The following is a 22,761-nucleotide window of genomic DNA, read 5'->3' as shown; positions in this document are numbered from 1 at the left end:
CTAATAAATAAACTGTTTTTAATAAAATTTTAGTTTTTTTGTTTTTGTAAACAGCTGTTTGTTTTTGATTTCAGTGTTACCACTTTATCGTTTTTATACCCTACACCACTATAGTGGGGAGGGTATTATAAATTTGTGCTGATGATTGTAACATACAAAAATATTGGTCCAATTCCCACCTTTAAGTATACCGATCGATTCAGAATCATTTTTTGAGTCGATTAAGACTTGTCCGTCTGTCCGGCTGGCTGTCCATGTAAACCTTGTGCGCAAGGTACAGGCCGCAATTTTCAAGATAATTTGATGAAATTTGGACCAAGCATGTTTTTTGGCACAGGGACGAAGCCTATTGAAAATGGTTGAAATCGGTCCATTATTTCACCTAGCCCCCATACAACCGTACCTCCCGATTTGAACTTTTTATGCCATAATTACGTCAAATATTCTGCTATCTCTTTAAAAATTGGCACAAATAAGTTTTATATAAGTATAAATGACGCTGCAGATTTTCGTAAGGATCGGCCTATATTTGACCCTAGCCCCCATACAAACCCCCTTCAAAAAATGACTTAAACGTCTAAAATTGACTTGTAACCATTTGTATCGCAATGAAACTCAACAAAACTAACTGTTATTTAGAAATATATCCTTTTCCCAAATTAACCGAGGATCGGCCCATATTTGACCTATATAAAGCCTCATTTAGAAATTTTAGTTTTTTATCAATAAATTGCTTAAATATTTTGGAATTATTGGTAATATTCAACATAAAACTTTCTTTATAAAAAATAAAAATTTTATAAAAAGTAAAAATTTTAAAAATATACTCATGGTGTAGGGTATTATATGGTCGGCCATGCCCGACTATACTTTCCTACTTGTTTATGCTAAAATCGTTTGAATTTTTGTTTATATGTTGAAATAAACAGTTGGCAACACTAAAATTTCTTACAACATTCGAAAAACATATGAAAAATTGTCGTATGAGTTGTATAGAGCTTTTGCATAGAAAATACCAAGAACATTGTTATGACTATTGTAGCAGCTGCTGACATACAACGCATACAACGCTACAACATCGATTGTGAATTGAACAATTTTGTGTAATAAAATACATTTATTAGAATATTTTCAAAAATAAGTTAATTTTTTCCCCACATATCCTAATAAAGTGAACTGAGACATGTTAATGGCCTGGGGAATTTTTAATAACATTCACATTTTTCAACCAATTTTTCTGTTTTACATCTTTTTGAAATACTAAATCTATGTACATTATGATTCTTTTACAATAAAATGTAAAATATTTACCTAATAGCAACATTTATGACATAATATACGAAGTGTGCTCCTAACTCGATCAGGTCACGTTTTTGGAGACAAAATCTGTTGTAACTTTGTTTGACTTACAGTAACAAGAATTATGCATGTAATATAACAAGTTAACATCTTTTAATTGATCTCAAATTTTGGTAATCTCAACGTCTAGAAAGGGGAATCACTTTGTGGGTTAAGTCGAACAAGATTCGAATTTTTTTAGACATTTTTTTAACCGATTCATGTGAATGAATGTCAGACTTTTTATTTGGGGGCTTTGCATCACATAAATTAATTAAATACAAAATTCCGTGTATCTCGGAAACTGTTTTATTATTCAAATTTTTTCATAGATAATATAAATTGGCGAACTTGCTTAAGTACTTTGCTTGGCATCTCTAATATGTAAGATATTGTAAATATATAAATTTGTATTTGAATTACAATAGGATTACGTTAACTGTTGCCGCAACGGCTCTGAAGTTTGAAGATGCATTTACAAGGGAAAAATATGCAATTTTTTTCAGTTTTCATAAAAGTTTTGTCATTAAACAATTTGTTTTGCACTTTATTGTCAAAGAATATTAATGTACACAGAATTAGCGTTACAAAAAGATAAAAAACACAAAAATTGGTTGAAAAATGTAAAAGTTATAAAAAATTCCTCAGGCCATTATCGTGTCTCATAGCACTTGAATTCGAAATGTGATAAAAAATAAACATATTTTTGAAAATATTCTAATAAAACAATTGTATTACTTATTTTATTATTACGGGCAGATTTTGTAAAAAGTAATTAATGGCAAATGTTTCCCAAGAAATTGGACTAATTTAGATTTATTATATTTTTCTCAATACTTCTTACCATTTTGTTTTATTCTTAATTAAAGACCCCATAATAATTGAAACTAAACAAGTAAGAGTGCTATATTCGGCTGTGCCGAATCTTATATACCCTTCACCATAGTGTATTTTAAACATCTTTTATAAATTTAAAATTTTTTCCCGACTACATTATTACATCAAAAGCTAAACAAAAAGAACAACAACAACGCTAAACGAAATAAAACACAAAATACACAAGGCATCTAAACAAAAAGACATCTAAACATACATAACGAAAAACACAGAAAAACAAAAATAACAATGCAATGACGCCAACAGCATCCAAACCAAGGGTGCCCAAGCCCTATGCGCTTGGTACTCTTTTGTTTTTGTAAATGCGCTTAGCTATAGACAGTGCGTTTTCTATACACTTATATGCGCTTAACACTAGCAATACGTTGTTGTTGTTCTTGACAGTATACAAGCAAGAGTAAAACAACAACACTTTCGTATTCGTTGCTGGTAAACATTGACGAGACGTAGATTTTGTTTTTGTTTATCGTAAAAAAAAAAGTAAACGCAAACAAAAATAACATCAATACTCTGCATATTAGTTTAACAAATTTGAGTGTGCGCTGCTAAAGCACAAAAATATATGTGTGTTGACCTGCAATTAAGTATGTCTGCCTGCTACTAGAAATTGCAAACACGAGTTGCAATTTTTATATTAATACGAATATATATGACTGCAATTTTTAGTAGCAAAGTGATACAAAAATGATAAAGTTTCATATTTATTTTATAGTCATATAGAAGAGAGGTGGTGCTAGTGCTGCATATTTAAACGCTGCATCTACACACACGTGTACATCTTTTTCTATGTAGAGTGTTTTTGTTGCTTTTTTAACAATTTTGTTGATGAAATTTTCAGAGGTTGTCTCGGATTTTTGCTCATATCTCCGTTATTTACCGACCGATTTTGCTGATTTTAAATAGCGATCTTCTCGAAAGCATGTCTAATAGAATTATTGAAGATTCAGACATCGCCGATATCTGGGGTCCTCTAAAAACTGATTTCAACAGACAGACGGACAGACAGACAGACAGACAGACGGACATGGCTTAATTGACTCCGCTATCTATAAGGATCAAGAATATATATACTTTATAGGGTCGGAAAATTATATTATAGAAATTACAAACGGAATGACAAACTTATATATACCCTTCTCCCGAAAGTGAAGGGTATAAAAATCATTCTTAAAAAAATATGGGAAAAATAAGTGCCAAACATTGAAAAATCTTTTCCTGAAAAAAAACCTATCATGTTAAAGTCTTGTTTTTCTCATATTTTGAACGCTTTATTTTATGCGTACCTAAATAGTTATACATATATGTTTTATATTTTTACTTGCTCTTTTAGCAATATAACAATAAGCTTCTAAAAATATTTTAAAAACCTATTGAAATTAAATGAAAAATTTGTATTTTTATATATTTTTTTTTTGTTTTCCCATTTTACACAATTGTTCAATTCACAATCGATGTTGTAGCGTTGTATGTCAGCAGCTGCTACAATAGTCATAACAATGTTGTTGGTATTTTCTATGCAAAAGCTCTATACAACTCATACGACAATTTTTCATATGTTTTTCGAATGTTGTGAGAGAATTTTAGTGTTGTCAATTGTTTATTTCAACATATAAACAAAAATTCAAACGATTTTAGCATAAAAAACGATAAAGTGGTAACACTGAAATCAAAAACAAACAGCTGTTTACAAATACAAAAAACTAAAATTTTATTAAAAAAAGTTTATTTATTAGTTTGAAATGTGGAATAAAAACAATAAAGAATTGAAAATACAAAGAAATTAATTTGGTTTATTTCGCATATTTAATTAATTTAATATTTTTTGATTTTTTTATCTTTTGACATTGTTATGTGTATTTGTTTTGATTGTTTTTTTTTTTCATTACGAACATAAACTTATGACTTGCTGCAAAGACCTGTTCACAATCACTGTTACTACACTTTAGTAGGTACAATATACAACTTGATTGTGAATTGAACAAATATCTCTTTTACCAATAGGAAACAATAAATTTACTTTTTGCCTATTTTTATGTACAAACAAGTAAGAGTGCTATATTCGGCTATGCCGAATCTGATATACCCTTCACCTTTGTTGTAGATGCATTATTATTTTGTACAATAATTAAAAATTTCTCACCTAATCCGGGCTCTACATATTTAATTTCATGGTTCTAGGTTCAATATTATAGAAAATTCAAAAAGTACCTTTTGAAAAACGAAAAAGTACCAAAAAATGCCCTTTTATGAGTTCTCACCTAATCCGGGCTCTACATACTTAATTTCATGGTTCTAGGTTCAATATTATAGAAAATTCAAAAAGTACCTTTTGAAAAACGAAAAAGTACCAAAAAATCCCCTTTTATGGGTTCTCACCTAATCCGGGCTCTACATACTTAATTTCATGGTTCTAGGTTCAATATTATAGAAAATTCAAAAAGTACCTTTGGAAAAACGAAAAAGTACCAAAAAATCCCCTTTTATGGGTTCTCACCTAATCCGGGCTCTACATACTTAATTTCATGGTTCTAGGTTCAATATTATAGAAAATTCAAAAAGTACCTTTTGAAAAACGAAAAAGTACCAACAAATCCCCTTTTATGGGTTCTAACTTAAGCCAGACTCCACATACTTAATTTCATGTTTCTAGCCAATAACAAAACATTAGTGCTTCTCTCGCTCTGCTACTCTTGCTCTGCTGCTCTTGCTCTGCTTTTATAAACAAATTACAATAACAATATTTACCGTATTGTTATGTATTTTGTTTTTGTTTTTTGCAGTTTCTGTCTGAGCATGAATAAAAAATCTAAATTTTATATGAAATTTTCAGAGGTTGTCTCGGTTTTTTGCTCATATCTCCGTTATTTATGGACCGATTTTGCTGATTTTAAATAGCGTTCTTGCCGGTCGTATGTCTGATAGAATTATGGAAGATTCGGATCTCGCAGATATCTGGGGTCCTCTAAAAACTGATTTCAACAGACAGACAGACAGACAGACAGACAGACAGACAGACAGACGGACATGGCTTAATCATCTCCGCTACCTATAAGGATCCAGAATATATATACTTTATAGGGTCGGAAAATTATATTATAGAAATTACAAACGGAATGACAAACTTATATATACCCTTCTCACGAAGGTGAAGGGTATAAAAATAAAATTTTCATAAAAAGGTAGGCAAAAAACTTAGTTGGTGCACTGTATGTATGTAAAATTCCAATGCTATCTTTTTATGTCTGATAACTGTGTATGTGGTATTTAGAGAAGGGCTATACTTAAATATTTAATCCCGTATTTATAAGTTTATTATTCGCCTATTTATTACTCATATTTTTCATACAAAATTCCTGCAATAAACCATCAATAATTTTGTAAGGCATTTATGAATACGGGGTTTATAGTCTTATATGCCAACAATCCCTCTTCAGTTTTTCTACATCATACAAAAGTTGAACCCCCTTAATGTTTACATGCGATAACAATGTAAATTCCCCCAAAAACAAATATTGATAAAACATATGAATGTAAGGCATATTTTCAATTATTATAAATATTATTTTAAATAAAATTAAAAAGACAAATGTATGCTTAGAATATGATATTGAACTTCAAATAAAAATATTTATTTGTTATATGTGGCAGCAATATTTTCGACAGCCTGTGTGCTCGGTCACCACATTAGTTTGTCTGTCTGTCTGCCAAGGCGGAATGTTGTTGCTGTGCTGCTCATAATGTGATGATGGTCTTATAAAAATAAATACTATATACTAGACTGATGACAATAATTTACGATTGTTGTTCATAAGCCATATAATAATTTTTTATCTTAGTGCACCGGCGACATCTATCCACTTGGGTAAGAGACAGCCAGACTAGTTGTATTGATAGTGTCGTACATATTGTTAGAGATAAATGCGTGAATTGTTTTATTTTTATTTTTTGTTGATTTTTCTTTAGTTTTTCTTTAAAAACAAAAAAGTAACAGCTTCAATACAAGAACTTTTCTACACGTACACATTTCCATTTCAGTTTTTTTGGTTCATTTAATACATATTAAAAATTTTCTTAATTTATTTACATAAAAATTTATAAAAAAATATCTTGTTAATTTATACGTAAAAATAGAACCAAACCAAAATATGTTAAATTTTAAAATAGAGTTTAAAATTTATATTTTTTGCACTGTGTTGTTATTTCTACAGCTGCAAATGGTTCATCCTGTTACAACGACGGGTAAGTTTGAAATAAAATATCGACCACCACACACAATCTATTGAACGGCTGCATGCATTTTATGTAGACAACTAACAAACAGACATATTCTGTGTTTATATAAACAAATAAAAAATTTACGTAGATAGCATGTAGTAATATAAATAAATATACATGTATCAAGATCAAAATATAAGTTTTTTTGTTATATTATTTATTTACATTGCATTCCTTATACGTATTGGAAAAAATGTGTCCAGTTCTTTTTATAAAAGTGCAACTATATTTGTTTCTATATTATTGATGTACATCATATCGTTATCTGAAATGCAAAAATGGCGTAACACCTAAAAAATGTTAAATCGACTTTTGAATTGTAAATGATCCACTGCATCAAAATACATGTCGCAAATGTTTAAAACTCAATTTTTAAAAACTCTGATTTTATTGACATGTAATAACAATTTAGTATTTTCCGTAAGCCAGAAAGTCCTAAAAAGCTTAAAGCTAAGAATAGACTAAGTCTGGCGGTACAGTCATATTTAAACGTGTTTATTAATGCTGTTATATAAATCTATTAAAATAATCACGTTTTTATAGAAATGTTAAGCCCTTATGTATGTATGTATTTATGTATGTATGTATGTATGTATGTATGTATGTATGTATGTATGTATGTATGTATGTATGTATGTATGTATGTATGTATGTATGTATGTATGTACATATGTATGTATGCATGTATGTATGTATGTATGTATGTATGTATGTATGTATGTATGTATGTATGTATGTATGTATGTATTAGAGTATTCAAACGATTAATCGTCGTTCGGTTAATCGATTAATTTTTGACGATTAATCGTTCGAATAAATGAAAATTGTCAAATTTCAAATAACGAATAAACCGAATAATTTCTATCAATTAACCGATTAAGGAAAACACACTATTTAGTAGTAAAAATACTATGTATTTTCTACAAAATTTAATATTTTTATAATAAATTTTCTTCTTTTCTTAATTTTTTAATCAATTTTCTATAATAAGGAAAATTTATTTGATGATTTTTGAAAATAAATCATGGAAATAATTATATCGCTTTTATTTTTACAACCTGTTTTTTGTGGAACATTGTTCTGTTCTTAAGTATTTCTAATAAGTTTTCAGCAACAGTTATAGTTCAATGGAACGTAGTGTTCAATGGAACGTATGAATTCTAGAACTTAAAAACAGTAATGTCTTTATATAGTAAAGCTTTTCACATAAACAGGAATAATTTCTAGTATTTGATAAAAAACGAAACAAAGAATTAAAGTGAAAGAAGTGAAAAAATATTTTTGGAATCCTTCATAACGTAACGAAAATATAAAAATATGAATTTAGTAGTTTTTCGATATTCGAAAGTTTAAGGGGTTAAAATTGTACATATTTTTGGTACTTTTATTTTTAAATTTTTAAATTTAGAAACATCAAATATCCCAATGGTTTGTTATTTGGAACCCCGGTACCAAGTGATATTTTTTGGTACTTTTTCATTCTCCAACTGGTACTTTTTGAGTTTTTAATTATATTGAAATCGAAATAGATAATACTGAACCTAGAAACATGAAATTAAACATGTAGAGCCCGTATTACGTGAGGACCTATAAAAGGGGAACTTTTGGTACTATTTCGTTCTTCAAAAGGTACTTTTTGAATTTTCTATAATGTTGAATCTAGAAACATGAAATTAAACATGTAGAGAACGGATTAAGTGAGGAAATTTAATGAGGATCGGTTCATGTTTGACCTATACTCCTATATAAAGCCTCATTTAGAAAATTTTGTTTTTTAACAATAAATAAATTAAATACTTTGGTATTAAGTTAAAATTCAACACAAAAGTTTCTCTATGAAAACTAAAAAAAATAAAAATATACTCATGATGTAGGGTCGGCCAATGCCCGACTATACTTTCCTACTTGCTTAAATTACACTAGACAACACTGATAATGCCTTTTAAATAAAATAGATGATTCCTATGTATTTCCATCTGCTGAGTTCAAATATTATTATATAAATTTCCAGTTATTGTGGTTTTTGTAAAAACTCAAGATTTTAACATAAGACTGTGTTAAAATCATAACTTCTTCAAGTCTATTTCAATACTTCCATAGAGTAAATTCTACTTCTTTTTGCGTTTTTTTTTTTGCTGGTAGTATACCTTGGATGTCCTACAGCGAAGTTTAAACTTTTACTTTTTTTGTTTTATCTTTAATTTTACCTTGAATTTAAGGTAAACGACTTTGATTTTATTTTACAATAAAGTGCCAACCAGGGGTGGCATAATTGGTACGATGGTACTTTTTTTGATACTATTTGATGTGCAAAATTATCGTGATACTCCCGAGTCTTATTTGATACTTTCAAGGCTACAATCTCAATACCCGATTACCGTTTAACCAGTAGTAAATCTGTATGATAAAATAATTTTTATACCCACCATCAAAAACACATCGAAATATTGGAAAGTATATAAATTCTGGGTCCTTAATAAATTCTAAGACGATTTAGCCATGTCCGTCTGTCTTTTGAAATCACGATAGGGACACACGGGAAGAGCTAGACAGTTGAAATATCGCATAAGTATTCTATATTGCTAACGTTTGCTTGGTATTGAAAATGGGCAATATCGGTTCTCTTTTCGAATAGCCCCCCTACAAGTGGAGCTCCAGAAAACAGCTTCACCGAGCGTAACTGCTTTGGCAGCAGTATTGCGATGAAATTCGACATAAAGAAGTTTCATATAAGCCAAAATCTTTCAACCAGATTTTTTTAGGATCGTCCATAATTGACCTATATAAGGTCCCCTTCAGAATTTAACTTTAACACTCTTTACCGGCCGGAAGATGTGAGTATAGCGATGAAATTCGGTATAAGTAAGTCTCATACTAATCAAAACCTGTCTTCCAATTTTTTAGCATCGGCCATCAAATAAATGTTCTCGGAAACAGCTACTAAAGTTATACAGTATTGTAATTCTCTTCATATTATCAGGAAAAATTTTAAAATAGTCGAAATCCTGAGACTAAGTTAGATACTTCTATAAGATTATTCAGCGCTGAAAACGAATATATATAAATATATTTCAGAAATTACAAAATTTTAGTAAAAAAAATATTTTAGTACTTTGAGATCTAAATAAGTACCCTCTGATATATTTTTTGATACTGAGACAAAATCTCTTTTTCCATCCCTGGTGCCAATACATAATAATAACATTTTTAAATAACAATTGGACATTCGTTAAAAAAAATTAGAAAAATATTTTGAAAAAAATCGTAATTTTTGGCTAATGTGTTTTTCTTACTTTTAACATAATTTGTTCTTTATAAAACATGATACATAAAACATATATACAAATATGAATCTTTGGAAGCAATATGATCCTAACAAACATCATGACAAGCACTTACAAACATCAAAAACTATATTGTTTAAAAGAAAGGTAATCACATTTATCCAATTCACTGTCGGTATCGTATTGTTGTATCATCATATGTCATTAATATTTCGCAGACAACATTTTTTGACACAAAAATAAAAGAATATTGATATACGATATACAAGGTTACTGATTGTGAATTGTGTTATATTTTAAATTTATCGGTATGTAAAAATACCAAACAAAAGTGGAATTAATCCGAAATATTCCATTTTTTAACGAATTTCCAATTTAACCGAAAAATTTGTTTGTATTAGTAGTAATTTACGAAAAAACTCAAATGAATCAAGCAGTTTAGCCTTAAACTTATGTTTTAGCTTTTGACGTTTAGCATTAAAATTGCTAAAATTTCTGGAACTTTTATAAAAAGTTTAAATGTGTTTGTAAAAAATAGTTAATTGATATACCCACTATGCTCCGATATTGTTGCAATTAACTTGGGCAGTTTTCGTGCTACAACAGTAGTTTATGCACCAATTTAAAGCATAAAAATTGTCATTTGTTTTGATATATAATTCATTGCATAATGTATGCTTAGAAAATGTCCAATTGGATAGATCGGTAGAATTATTTTTACAGCTTTTTAAAGCAGTAATTTGAGGTTTGGTTTAGATGCCTGTTGGTTTAATTGCCTTGTGTATTTTGTTTATTTTTTCATTTAGCGTTGTTCCTTTTGTTTTGCTTTTGGTGTAATAATAATGTAGTCGGGAAAAAATTTAAAATTTATAAAATATGTTTAAAATACTCTATAGGGAAGGGTATATAAGATTTGGCACAGCTGCATATAGCACTCTTACTTGTTTATTATAATATTGAACAAAGAATTACATATATATTTTTAAAACTAATAAAACTAAATCAAAAGAAATATTGTAATTGAAACAAATCCTCTATTTTTTGCAATTTATAAAAATAAAAGAAATAATACAAACAAGTTAGAGTGCACAGTGGGGCAGAATCGAATTTTTGGAAATAAATCTGGCATTTCTAAACGGCTGATCCGATCGGAATAAAATTTATCGTGTGCGTAGCCAAGCAGATGCCCCATATAACAATTTTATAGTTTTCTGAAAGGTATCATTACGCAGAACGCTTTGGCGTAAAAAGCTTGTCCTATTTTTTGAAAATGTTGCCACTGCGTCCTTCCGAATATGACCTATTTTTTATCAAAACTTCAACTTTGGGCGACATGTTCTAAAATTCCAAAGCTGGGATCAGAAAACTGAAAGCAGTTTTGGAAACCTTAATATGTTTTATATTTACTCCAAAAGTATTTTCCCAGCCCTGAAAGAAATGTGGACCCTATGGGCAAAAAAGTAAAAATCCCATTTTTGGGATTTTCATTCCTATTTTTGGGAATTGCGGGATTGAAATGACAAATTTAACAAGAGTTGAAAATTTCATTGAGTTTTGTTCATAAATAAAGATTTTGTCATATATTACATATTTGTTAAATTTCTAAAACTATGATTTATATCAAAATTTTAATAGGGTCGCAGATAGCTACAACAATTTAGTCCATATTTATCCCTTAATATCTTTTTTTAGTTAGATATTCTCGACCCTTTACAAAAAATTTCAACCCAATATCTCAATTACATTCAAAAATATGTTCATTTAAACCTGTATCCTTTAATTTCATATTTTAGTATTAAATATGACAGAACATATTTAAATCTTATATTTACCTATTTTCTATTTGTTTGCTTATCCTTATAATTTAAAGGTCCTATTATGCTTAAATTTTCAGAAATTTATAACTATTTTTACCTAAATTTTTTCGACAGATCATTTCGTTCTGTTTCGTTTATGATCATGTAGGTAAAAATATACAGGTAATGATAATTTCGATTCATTCACTAATAACAAATATCAATGACTGAATTACAGGTTATAGTAATATAGTCCTAAATGTTAATAGGTAGACAATTCGTAATTTTTACTTTGGAATACCTGTATCGGAAATGACAAGAATTGGTATAGAAGTAAACTTCTCAGATTTTAAGTACCATATTTAATAAATCTGCAATGAAGATTGCATTAAAGTACGAAGAGTTGTGTTCCGTTTTATGGAGTGTATCTTCAAAAGGGCCAGAAAGAATTGAAAATTATATAAAAACTACATATAGTAGAAAAGTAGACAGGCATATCAAAAATTGAAAACTTTTTAAAACTTTTGTAAAAAGTAAGTCTGTGGATGGAAATCAAAAGAAATTTCGATTAAAATTTTGTAGTTGGATGGAGACTACTACGGAATTCTCAAATTACATCACAGCAAAAAAAGAGGGTCACACCTAAACTTTTTTCAATCTCAAATGAGGAAATTGCTGATACATCTAACGAAATGCTGAAAAAGGAAAACCAAAATATGGATGCCATACATATTGCAACTATTCTTCCTAATGCATCACCAAAACGACTTAAGCGAATTGTGGAAAGTATACCAACTCCAACATCACAATAGTAAGCAATAGAGCTTATTTTGGAACTGGGTCTCAGTCGAAATAAGTACCAAATATTAAGGAAAGCTCTGCATGAAAAAGGGCAGAATATCTTACCATCATACCATGCGATCCAGGAAAAAAACAAACTATCACACCATCACCTATTGCTGTTAATGATGTGGAAGCTTGTATTGATATATCATCTTTGCTCGAAAACACAGCATCAAGAATTGTGTCAGACTTTTCAGAAGAGCAACTGAGGAAAATTCATAACTGTGATGTTGTCTTAATGTGTAAGTGGGGATGTGACGGGTTATCAGCAATTCCAGAATACAAACAAGCTTGTGAAAGTCGGATATTGGCAGACTACAAAAGTGTATTTAAGTCATCATTAGCGCCATTACGAATTCGTTCATATTCCCTTAATTCATCATCGTCAAGCATCGGAAATTCATTTGAAGATATATGGATCAATACAACTCCGGGTTCAAAAAATTTTTGTAGACCCATTGGATTTGAATATATAAAGAAGTCAAAGAAAACAACAAAAGATTAACTGGAATATTAAAAAGATGAAACGTATCATATCAGCTAAGCTTAACAATGATTGATGGAAAGGTCAGCAATGCCATTACAGAAACTTCTTCCTTCTGGATATGCTCAATATGTAATGAGGAAAAGTCGCAATTCTCAAATATAAACAACAAGTTTGAATGTATAGTCGGGCGTTGCCGACCATATGATACCCTACACCAGTCAGTATGTATGTTAAAAATGGGGATTATTTAAAAAAATAAAGCAGTTGGTTTGTTTTTTTTAACTTTATTTTTTACTTTTTTTGGCAAAAAAAAAGATTTTTTTAAGAGGGCTCAAAGGGGAGTAGGGCAAAATATGGCCCTATCCTTAAAAATGTTGGTAGGTGGAGTTAAGCTTTTTCAATATTATTTATGTAAAATTTAAAAGTATTATTAGTGTTTGTAAGTGAATTTTGACCTTTAAGTCATTTTCTGAAGGGAAGATTGTATGGGGGATAGGGTCAAATGAAGCCCGATCATTACAAAAATCGGTAGTGTCATTTAAAGTTCTATAAAACTAAGTTTTGTCGACTTTTGTTAACATAATAGATCATTTAAATTAATTATAAGCCAAAAGGCCCTATTTGGGGGGTACGGTTGTTTGGGGGCTAGTCGAAATAATGGACCGATTTTAACCATTTTCAATAGGCTTCGTCCTTGGGTCAAAAGAAGCGTGAGTGCCAATTGTCATCTAATTATCTTCAAAATTGCGACCTGTACCTTGCGCACAAGGTTTACATGGACAGCCAGACGGACGGACGGACATAGCTTAATGGACTCAGAAAATGATTCTATGCCGATTGGTATACTTTAAGGTGGGTATAGGACAAATATTTGTGTATGTTACAAACATCAGCAAAAGCCCAATATACCCTCCCCACTAAAGTGGTGTAGGGTATAAAAAAGCAGAAGTATTAATGAAGAAGTCCTGTCTTTCGGAATTTTACCACTTCATGCCAGAAAACGATTTTTGGAGAAGGTTTTGAACTTTGGTGTTAAAATGTTTCCAAGTGCCTCAAAGGGTTTAGCTTTCTTTTACTCTATTTTAAATATCGGACAATATACAATAAATTCCAGTAATTTTTGGTATATATCGCCCACAAATTAATATTATTTTGATATGGTACTCTAAGAATTCCGAAATATTGCAAAATTTGACTTTGAACTCCACAGTTTATGGGTTAAGAATGTTCCATTTTAATAAAACTTCGTATATACATTTTATATTATCTGGATTGTAATACTCGGAAAATACTTTATTTAAAATGTACCACAGTAAGGAATTATTCTCTAAAATATTATAAAAAATGCGATTTTCCCGAAATCCTCCGAGTTCAAATCGTAGGTACAGCTAATGTGTAATAAATATTGATTTAATTTTTTACTGTTTAATAGCCTTATTTATTGTCTATATCCCAATTAGATCTCCTAAAAAATTTAAATTTGTTTAACAAAGTGAAATTGTAGATTTGAAAGACAAAAACTAATATATTAGTAAATATACATATATTTTAAGTAACAAAATGTTTTTAGAATATACCAAAAAAAGTAAATTTTGTTGTCACATTTCGAATTCATGTGCAATGAGACACCTTAATAGCCTGGGGCAGGGGTCGGCAATCTTTTGAATCGGAAGAGCCAAAATTAACAGTTTACAAAACATGGGGTTTAAAAGAGCCACAAAATGTTAATTAAATTCCTCTTAAGGAAATTACTTTTAAGCTCAAAACAGGCTTATAATACTAGCATAAACAAGTTTATAAGAACACATATACATATCTGTACCAAATTTAATGAGGATGGATTCAAAATTGACCCTGCCCCACATATAGAGTCATCTTTCGAAAACGAAGGCTAAAATACAAGTAAAATGATAAAAAATCAAGACAAACAAGTCTGAAAGTATAGTCGGGCGTGACAGACCAAATGATACCCTATTACAGTTATGAATATTAAAAGTGATTTATTATTTATAATAATTCATTGTTCCGATACATTTAAGCAATTTATGAACGAAAATCTAATTATCTGGAAGAGGCTTTATATGGGGGCTAGTGGCAAATATGGACCAAGCCCGATTTATTTGTGCTGAATTTCACCGCGATATTTGTGTTTATAAGTTTTGGACATTCAAAGGGTTCTGTTGTATGGGGGCTGGGTGAAATAAATCTTCTCAGAAAACGATTGTCGATTGGTATACTTTAAGACCAGTATAGGACATATATTTTTGTATGTTACAAACATACTAGGGTATTCAATTATTCGGGTTTTTGTCTTACTCGGTTTATTCGACAAATAATTATTCGAGGTTTTGCGTTAGCCGGTTATTAATCGGATAATTAAAATTTATTGGTTATTCGAATAAAAGGAAACTAGATGTTATTATTGCTTTTAACAATAATTTTCTTCATATACACCCTGTAACAATTTTGAAAAAAGCATTCACACATGGAAAAGTTGATAAGCATGTGAAAATAGATTCCACTTATAGAATTGCGTACTCCGATTTTTATGTCCTTATAAAAGGATTTCAAAGTTTAAAGGACTACAAAAGAATATTTAAAATAATTATATGTATTTTATAATTTTAATATTGGTATTAAATGAAAGTTGGGAATCTGTACATTCTATCTATATTATTTACCTGTCTCACTTAGAGAAAAAACGAAAAAGAAATTAAATTTAAAAAGGTTTCATTTTCGACTCAAAAACTTTTAAATACTTTTTTGTGACAAATTTTCTTTAAGATTTCCAATTCTTTCCTGATGATCTTGATAATTTAAAATTAATTATATTATTTCGAAGCAGAGGAACTCAGCTTCATTTGAAATTAATATTATAACCAACTTTTTAATATACCCTCCCCACTAAAGTGGTGTAGGGTATAAAAAACTGAGTACACAGAGTTAATACTAATGGTCCACAGTTTCCTGTACGCATAGATTTTTTCATGTTTGAAAATAACTTTTGCACGGTTTATAAACAAAAATATTATTTTCACATCTTTCACTTTGATTCTTTGTTTAGTTTTTAACAAACACTAGAAATTATTCCTGTTTATGTGAAATGCTTTTCTATATAAAGACATTACTGTTTTTAAGTTCTAGAATTCATACGTTCCATTGAACACTAGTTCAACTATAATTGTTGCTGAAAACTTATTAGAAATACTTAAGAACACAACAATGTTCCACAAAAAACTGGTTGTAAAAATAAAAGCGATATAATTATTTCCATGATTTATTTTCAAAATTCATCAAGTAAATTTTCCTTATTATAGAAAATTGTTAAGAAATTAAGAAAAGTAGAAAATTTATTATAAAAATATTAAATTTTGTAGAAAATACATAGTATTTTTACTGCTAAATAGTGTGTTTTTCTTAGTCGGTTAATTGATAGAAATTATTCGGTTTATTCGTTATTTGAAATTTGACAATTTTCATTTATTCAAACGATTAATCGTCAAAAATTAATCGATTAACCGTTTGAATACTCTAAAACATACCCTACACTAGTGGTGTAGGTGTAGGGTATAAAAAGATTTATTGGATCCAAAATCTCGTTACCAAATTTTGTAAGGATGGGTACATAACACACTTTCTGTTCCCTTATTTATAGCCAACATATTATGTTAAAAATATATCAATCTTAAATAGATCACTGTCATTTAAACGTGCAATATTTATAAATATTACATTTTATGGAACTTTTTTATAGAAAGCGTGCTAACAATATAAAATTCTTTAAAAAATATTAAAATTTTCAAATAGACCTAGTTTTTAGTATTAAACTGTAGCAAAGTATAGACGGGCATGGCCGACCATATAATACCCTACACCATGAGTATATTTTTAAAATTTTTACTTTTTATAAAATTTTTATTTTTTGTAAAGAAACTTTTATGTTGAATATTATCATAATTCCAAAATATTTAAGCCATTTATTGATAAAAAAAACTAAATTTTCTAAATAATTCTTTATATAGGTCAAATATGGGCCGATCCTCGGTAAATTTTGGGAAAAGGATATATTTCTAAATAACAGTTAGTTTTGTTGAGTTTCATTGCGATACAAATGGTTACAAGTCAATTTTAGACGTTTAAGTCATTTTTTGAAGGGGGGTTTGTATGGGGGCTAGGGTCAAATATAGGCCGATCCTTACGAAAATCTGCAGTATCATTTATACTTATATAAAACTTATTTGTGCCAATTTTTAGAGAGATAGCAGAATATTTGACGTAAATATAGCATAAAAAGTTAAAATCGGAGGTACGGTTGTATGGGGGCTAGGTGAAATAATGGACCGATTTTAACCATTTTCAATAGGCTTCGTCCTTGTGCCAAAAAACATGCTTGGTCCAAATTTCATCATATTATCGGCCTGTACCTTGCGCACAAGGTTTACATGGACAGTCAGCCAGCCAACTGGACAGACGGACGGACATGTCTTAATCGACTCAAACAATGATTCTGAATCGATCGGTATACTTTAAGGTGGGTATTGGACCAATATTTTTGTATGTTACAAACATCCCACTATAGTGGTGTAGGGTATAAAAACAGTAATGACTTTATATAGAAAAGCATTTCACATAAACAGGAATAATTTCTAGTATTTGATAAAAAACTGAACAAAGAATTAAAGTGAAAGATGTGAAAATAATATTTTTGTTTATAAACAGTGCAAAAGTTATTTTCAAACATGAAAAAATCTATGCGTACAGGAAACTGTGGACCATTAGTATTAACTCTGTGTACTCAGTTTTTTATACCCTACACCACTTTAGTGTACACACAACGTTAAAGGAATACTAGACCTTTAACAATGCGTTCAGCATTTTCAAAAATTATCACTTTATTGACACAATTTAACATATAAAGTGTTTCATAAATTGTAAAGAAACTTGAATATTATATGCCTAAAATTTTATGGACTATTTAAGAATTATAAATATTGCTGGCACAAAAATTTAAAATAAAATATTTAAAAAATATCTAAAATGGAAAAGAAGGCCAGAAAAAATTTTTCAATCAATTAAAAAATTAATTGAATTAATTAAAAATTTAATCAAAATTTTACACTTTAGTTTCAAACAGTTTCAAAAAACGAGATAATTAAGACAAATAAAAATTTGTTTAAATAAAAAATAAAGAAAATTAAAACATGTTAATTGAAAATAAACTACCGATAATTTTTTCTGTGTAGATAACAATTTTTTCTATTTAATTCATGTGGGGGCTTCAAACTCCGCAGATTAAAGTCCGCTCTTTATCCTCAAAACGTTCAGATGTATATTAAAGTACTATAAGCAAAATTGGATGAATATAGCTCCATATTTTCCTAGATAAACAATATATTTTGTGTTTTATCCATAGTCCCCATTAAAAGTTCGCTCGTTATACTCTAAATGTTTAGATGAATGTCAAAATTCTTCAAGTGAATTTAATGATTCTATCTCTAACAGTTTCTCAGATATGCGAATTATTCTATTTTATTCATATGGGCGTTCCAAGCCCTCCAGATGAAAGTTTGTTTTTTTCTAAAAAATGTTTAGATGAATATTAAAGTTCTTCGTGCAAAATTTTAAGAATTTTACTGTAATAGTTCCCACATTTTATCCCATATAATCATATTGACACTAAAGTGCCTCCGACAAAATTTTAGGATTCTAACTAATATCTCAAGAGAAACAAATTTTTGTGTTAAATTAATATGGAGGGTACCGCTCCCCTCATGGGTTAGTTTGCCATTTTATTACTTAAAATGTCCAACATAAACGTTTTTTTTTTTATATGGGAGGTACCACGACCCCTAATGCTAGTCCTCCCACATTTTATCCTGAAATAATTATATTGACACTAAAATGGCTCCGACAAAATTTGAGGACTCTTACTGTTACATTATCTCAAGATAGGTGAACTTTTGTATTTAATTAATATGGGAGGTGCCGCTCCCCTCATGGATAGTCCGCCAATTTATTACCCAAAAATGTTTAAATGGATGTTAAAGTTATTCGTGCAAAAATTTAAGATTCTATGTTTACAAGGTAAAAGAATTTTTGTATTTAATTTATATGGGAGGTGCCGCTCCCCTCACGGGTATTCCGCCAATTTATTACCCAAAATGTTAACATGGATGTTAAAGTTATTCGTGCAAAAAATTAAATTAATATTTTAAATGTAATGGTTTCCAAGATAAACGAATTTTTGTATTTAATTTATATGGGAGGTGCCACGACCCCTAACGCTAGTCCGCCCACTTTTTATCATATATCATATTGACACTAAAGTGGCTCCGACAAAATTTAAGGGCTCTAACTGTTATAATATCTCAAATATATGAATTTTATATTTTATTAATGTGGGTGTGGCTCCTCGCCCACTTGAAAATTCAAAATAAAAAGTAGCCTATTACCTATTTCAGACATACAGAAATACGCTGTATATAAACATATAAATAAACAAACACACATTAATTTTTATATGTATAGATTTATTAAATTTGCCAGTGGCAAATACAATTTTTTTTGTTGCTGTCAAACTGGAAATCATAATCGCCTCTTTCCAAACTTTTTCCGGTTTTAAGCACAGCTCCCCGATTCTATTTGCCCGAACAGTAACAGTTGCACACAATCTTTAGGTAGTACGAAGTGAACACTGCTATTTGAAGTCAAATTACAAAAATACAAGTGAAAAAAAGTTTTTTTGTTGTTGTCGAAAGTTCGGGTTTCAATTGAACTACATTTATACCTTTGTATTTTTATATATTTTATACATAGTTGTAATTTTTTTAAATTATGCCAAAATTAATGTTTTTTTCTTTACCCTATTTTAAACGAGACAACGAGAGAGACATTTACAAAAATGCATTAAATTTACTGTTCGAAAAATGGAACATTGCACAGTGGGGCAGAATCGAAATTTTTTCGAAATAAATCTGGCATTTCTAAACGGTTGATCCCATCGGTATAAAATTTGACGTGATCGTAGCCAAGGAGTATTCGAGTAGTAGTATGTCCAAGAATGTTTTTTCAAGATCTCGTCGAGCGCTTTCAGAAAATGAAAACAAAAAAATGGCACAAATTAAAAATTTTTTGAGCCGCCACAGCGCCGTCCCTGGGGCATCTGCGGGGTTGGCTCACGCCAAATTTTATTCCGATCGGATCAGCCGTTGAGAAATGCCAGATTTATTTCCAAAAAATTTCGATTCTGTCCCACTGTGCATTGGGACGATATGGGTTAATATCATGTCGATGTTCAATATTATAGAAAATTTAAAAAATACATTTTAAAGAACAAAAGAGTACCCCTAAAAAAGTCTCTTTTCATGGGGATTTCTGGTAAAACTTTTATAATACGGACTATACATGCTCAATTTTATGTTTCCAGGTTCAATATTATGAGTAATTAAAAATGTACCTTTTAAAAACGAAAAAGTATAAAAAATCCCTTTTATGGGTTCTCACTTAATCCGGGCTCTATATACTTAAATTCACCAAAAAGTCCACTTTTATAGATTTTCTCTTAATTCGGGCTTAATTCGTATTACAAGGTTGAACATTATAGAATTTTCAAAAAGTACCTTTTGAAAAACGATAAAGTACAAAAAAGTCGGGCTCTGCATATCATATTTCATGTTTTCTAGGTTCATACTTTGTGGGCAAAGTCTAACAAAAAACTAAATAAAGAAACAAACAAAAATAAAATAGTTCCATTTTCTGTTTTTCATATTTTTGTGCACACTTTAGCCAATATCTATTTTAGACGCACAATAAAACAGCTAAGCAATGGTGAAGTGAGTGGAGCATGCAAGTGGTAGACGGAAGGTACTGAGTTCAACCCAGGGATGGCTAATACAATTTTCAAAAAAGCCGGATTATAAAGGGTACTTGTTTAGGTCAGATTGTACAAAATCTACATTTTTGAAAATTTATTACTTGATATAAACTACAACTTTAAAATATTCCTGTCTTTTATCAATAAGCTCTATTGTTACAATTTTTTTTCTTGCTTTGTTTGTTCGTTTTTTAGTTTCTATGTGACTTTTGTTTCTATGTATTTGTAAAACCTTTAAACGCTTATACCTCCTACAATTCTTAGCCGATCTAATTAATATATTTATTCCTTGGCTATTAATTATATAGATGTAAAACAAAACCATTTCAAGCCGACTTTATCATTCACTAAACCAATCAATATTTGTAGTACATTAGTCAATGTAACAGTCGATTGACAAGACGATAAGCTATTATTGTCCATAACTAGACAATAAACTAATAATTATAGTTTTATAACAGTGTAAACACTAATTTAGAAACACATTAAACGTCTAGTTAAAAGTATTTAAAAACTACATATTAGTCATTAGACATGTCAATATTTAAAAATATATCAATAGACAGCCTATTGTTCCTCTGTGGACTCGAAGATAGGGTAGTCTATAAACTAGTCAAAAGACTAGTCTGTGGTTTATTGTCTAGTCTGTAAAACAGTACATATTCTACTGCAATGAATATAAAAGCGATCGGAAAAAGTAAATGTTGTCTGGTTATAATCTTTTTCAGTACCGCATTTCCGTAACGTTTTAATTTTAACTGTTAAATTTGCCCAAAGTCGGTAGTTCTTTAAACTTTGTGTTAAAAATACAATTTTTTAATAATAATAAAAATTAATAATATAATAAAATAATAATAAAACCGAATTGTACCCAAAAAAAAAAAAAACGCAAATGTACCAATTTTAAGAACCCTGGTTTAACCCCAGTCAGTGTCGCCTTTTTTTATAAATATTCTATAAATATAAATAACTCTACTAAAAAACAATTTATGTCCAACCTACTAATACTGACATACTTTTGGAACATCCCAAACAAATAAAGTACTTTTTCTAGTAAAATTATAAACACTTTACTCGATGAGTTCTGGTGATTTTTCTAGTGAATTTGTAAGCAAATATTTTGCTGGGAAACAACAACAACTCTGTGTATTGGGAAAAAGATATACATATGTTTTGGATTTATTTGGTTCCATTGCGCTGCGTATTTTGTTTCGTTTGTTTGGATGTCTGTTGGATTCATAGCGTTTTTATACCCACCACCACCATCAGTGTTGATGGAGGGTAAATATAAGTTTGGATTCCGTGTGTAAAAAATATTCACTTTTATCCCAAGCAGTTTGGTATTGAAAATAAACAAAATCGGTTCACACCGGGAAAAGTTATGAATGAAAATTTAAAACAACCTCAAAAAAAATTAAATGAAAAAAAATAAAATCACCATGCCATGATCCCTGCTTAAAATTGTCATTGTCGGTTTATAATTTCATATACCTCTCATACAAAAGTACGGAAACCCGGAAAATGGGTTTTTTGTTAATAACTTCCGTCACAATGTCGATATCTTTACAAAATTTGAAAAATTTAAATCTTAGCCAATAGAATTCACTCAGAAAAAAATTCTTTGAATCGGTCCATAATTGGACAGAGCTCCCATACAAGGTCCCCTCCCGAAAATCACTTAAACGCACATAACTCATTACTAAATTATGATATCCATATAAAATTTGGTATCAGTATTGCTCAAATGCCTAGAAATATTACTGGGAAAATTTTTTCTGATCGGTTCAGAATTGGTCATAGCTCCCATACAAGGTCTCCTCCGAAAATCACCTTAACGCACATAACTCATTACTAAATTAAGATATACCCACATACACGGCCTTTTTAGGAAAAAACACTTAAAAGCACATAACTCATTACCAAATAGTGATTCCCATAAAATATTTGACATAAGTATTATTTTTTTAC

General features: G+C 29.6%; 1 protein-coding gene and 1 long non-coding RNA gene across 2 annotated transcripts in view; one reads left to right on the top strand and one right to left on the bottom strand.

The window, feature by feature from the left end:
• Window positions 1-5,766: 5,766 nt before the first annotated feature.
• Window positions 5,767-6,990, bottom strand: LOC124418917. The gene is made up of 2 exons (XR_006940298.1): window positions 6,676-6,990; window positions 5,767-6,563 (listed from the first exon to the last, which is right to left on the bottom strand). It is a non-coding gene; the product is annotated as an uncharacterized LOC124418917 (long non-coding RNA).
• LOC111686038 (fibulin-1) overlaps window positions 5,936-22,761 on the top strand; it is an 87,426-nt gene continuing 70,600 nt past the window's right edge. Inside the window, exon 1 of the mRNA XM_046946749.1 lies at window positions 5,936-6,474. Coding sequence (XP_046802705.1) covers window positions 6,381-6,474 — 94 coding nt within the window. The 5' untranslated portion in view covers window positions 5,936-6,380. The remainder of the gene's footprint in view (window positions 6,475-22,761) is intronic.

Source organism: Lucilia cuprina, chromosome X (assembly GCF_022045245.1).
Source record: "Lucilia cuprina isolate Lc7/37 chromosome X, ASM2204524v1, whole genome shotgun sequence".
Classification (NCBI taxonomy): Eukaryota; Metazoa; Arthropoda; class Insecta; order Diptera; family Calliphoridae; genus Lucilia; species Lucilia cuprina.
Note: the sequence above shows the minus strand (reverse complement) of the source record. Positions and strands in the feature narration are given on the sequence as shown.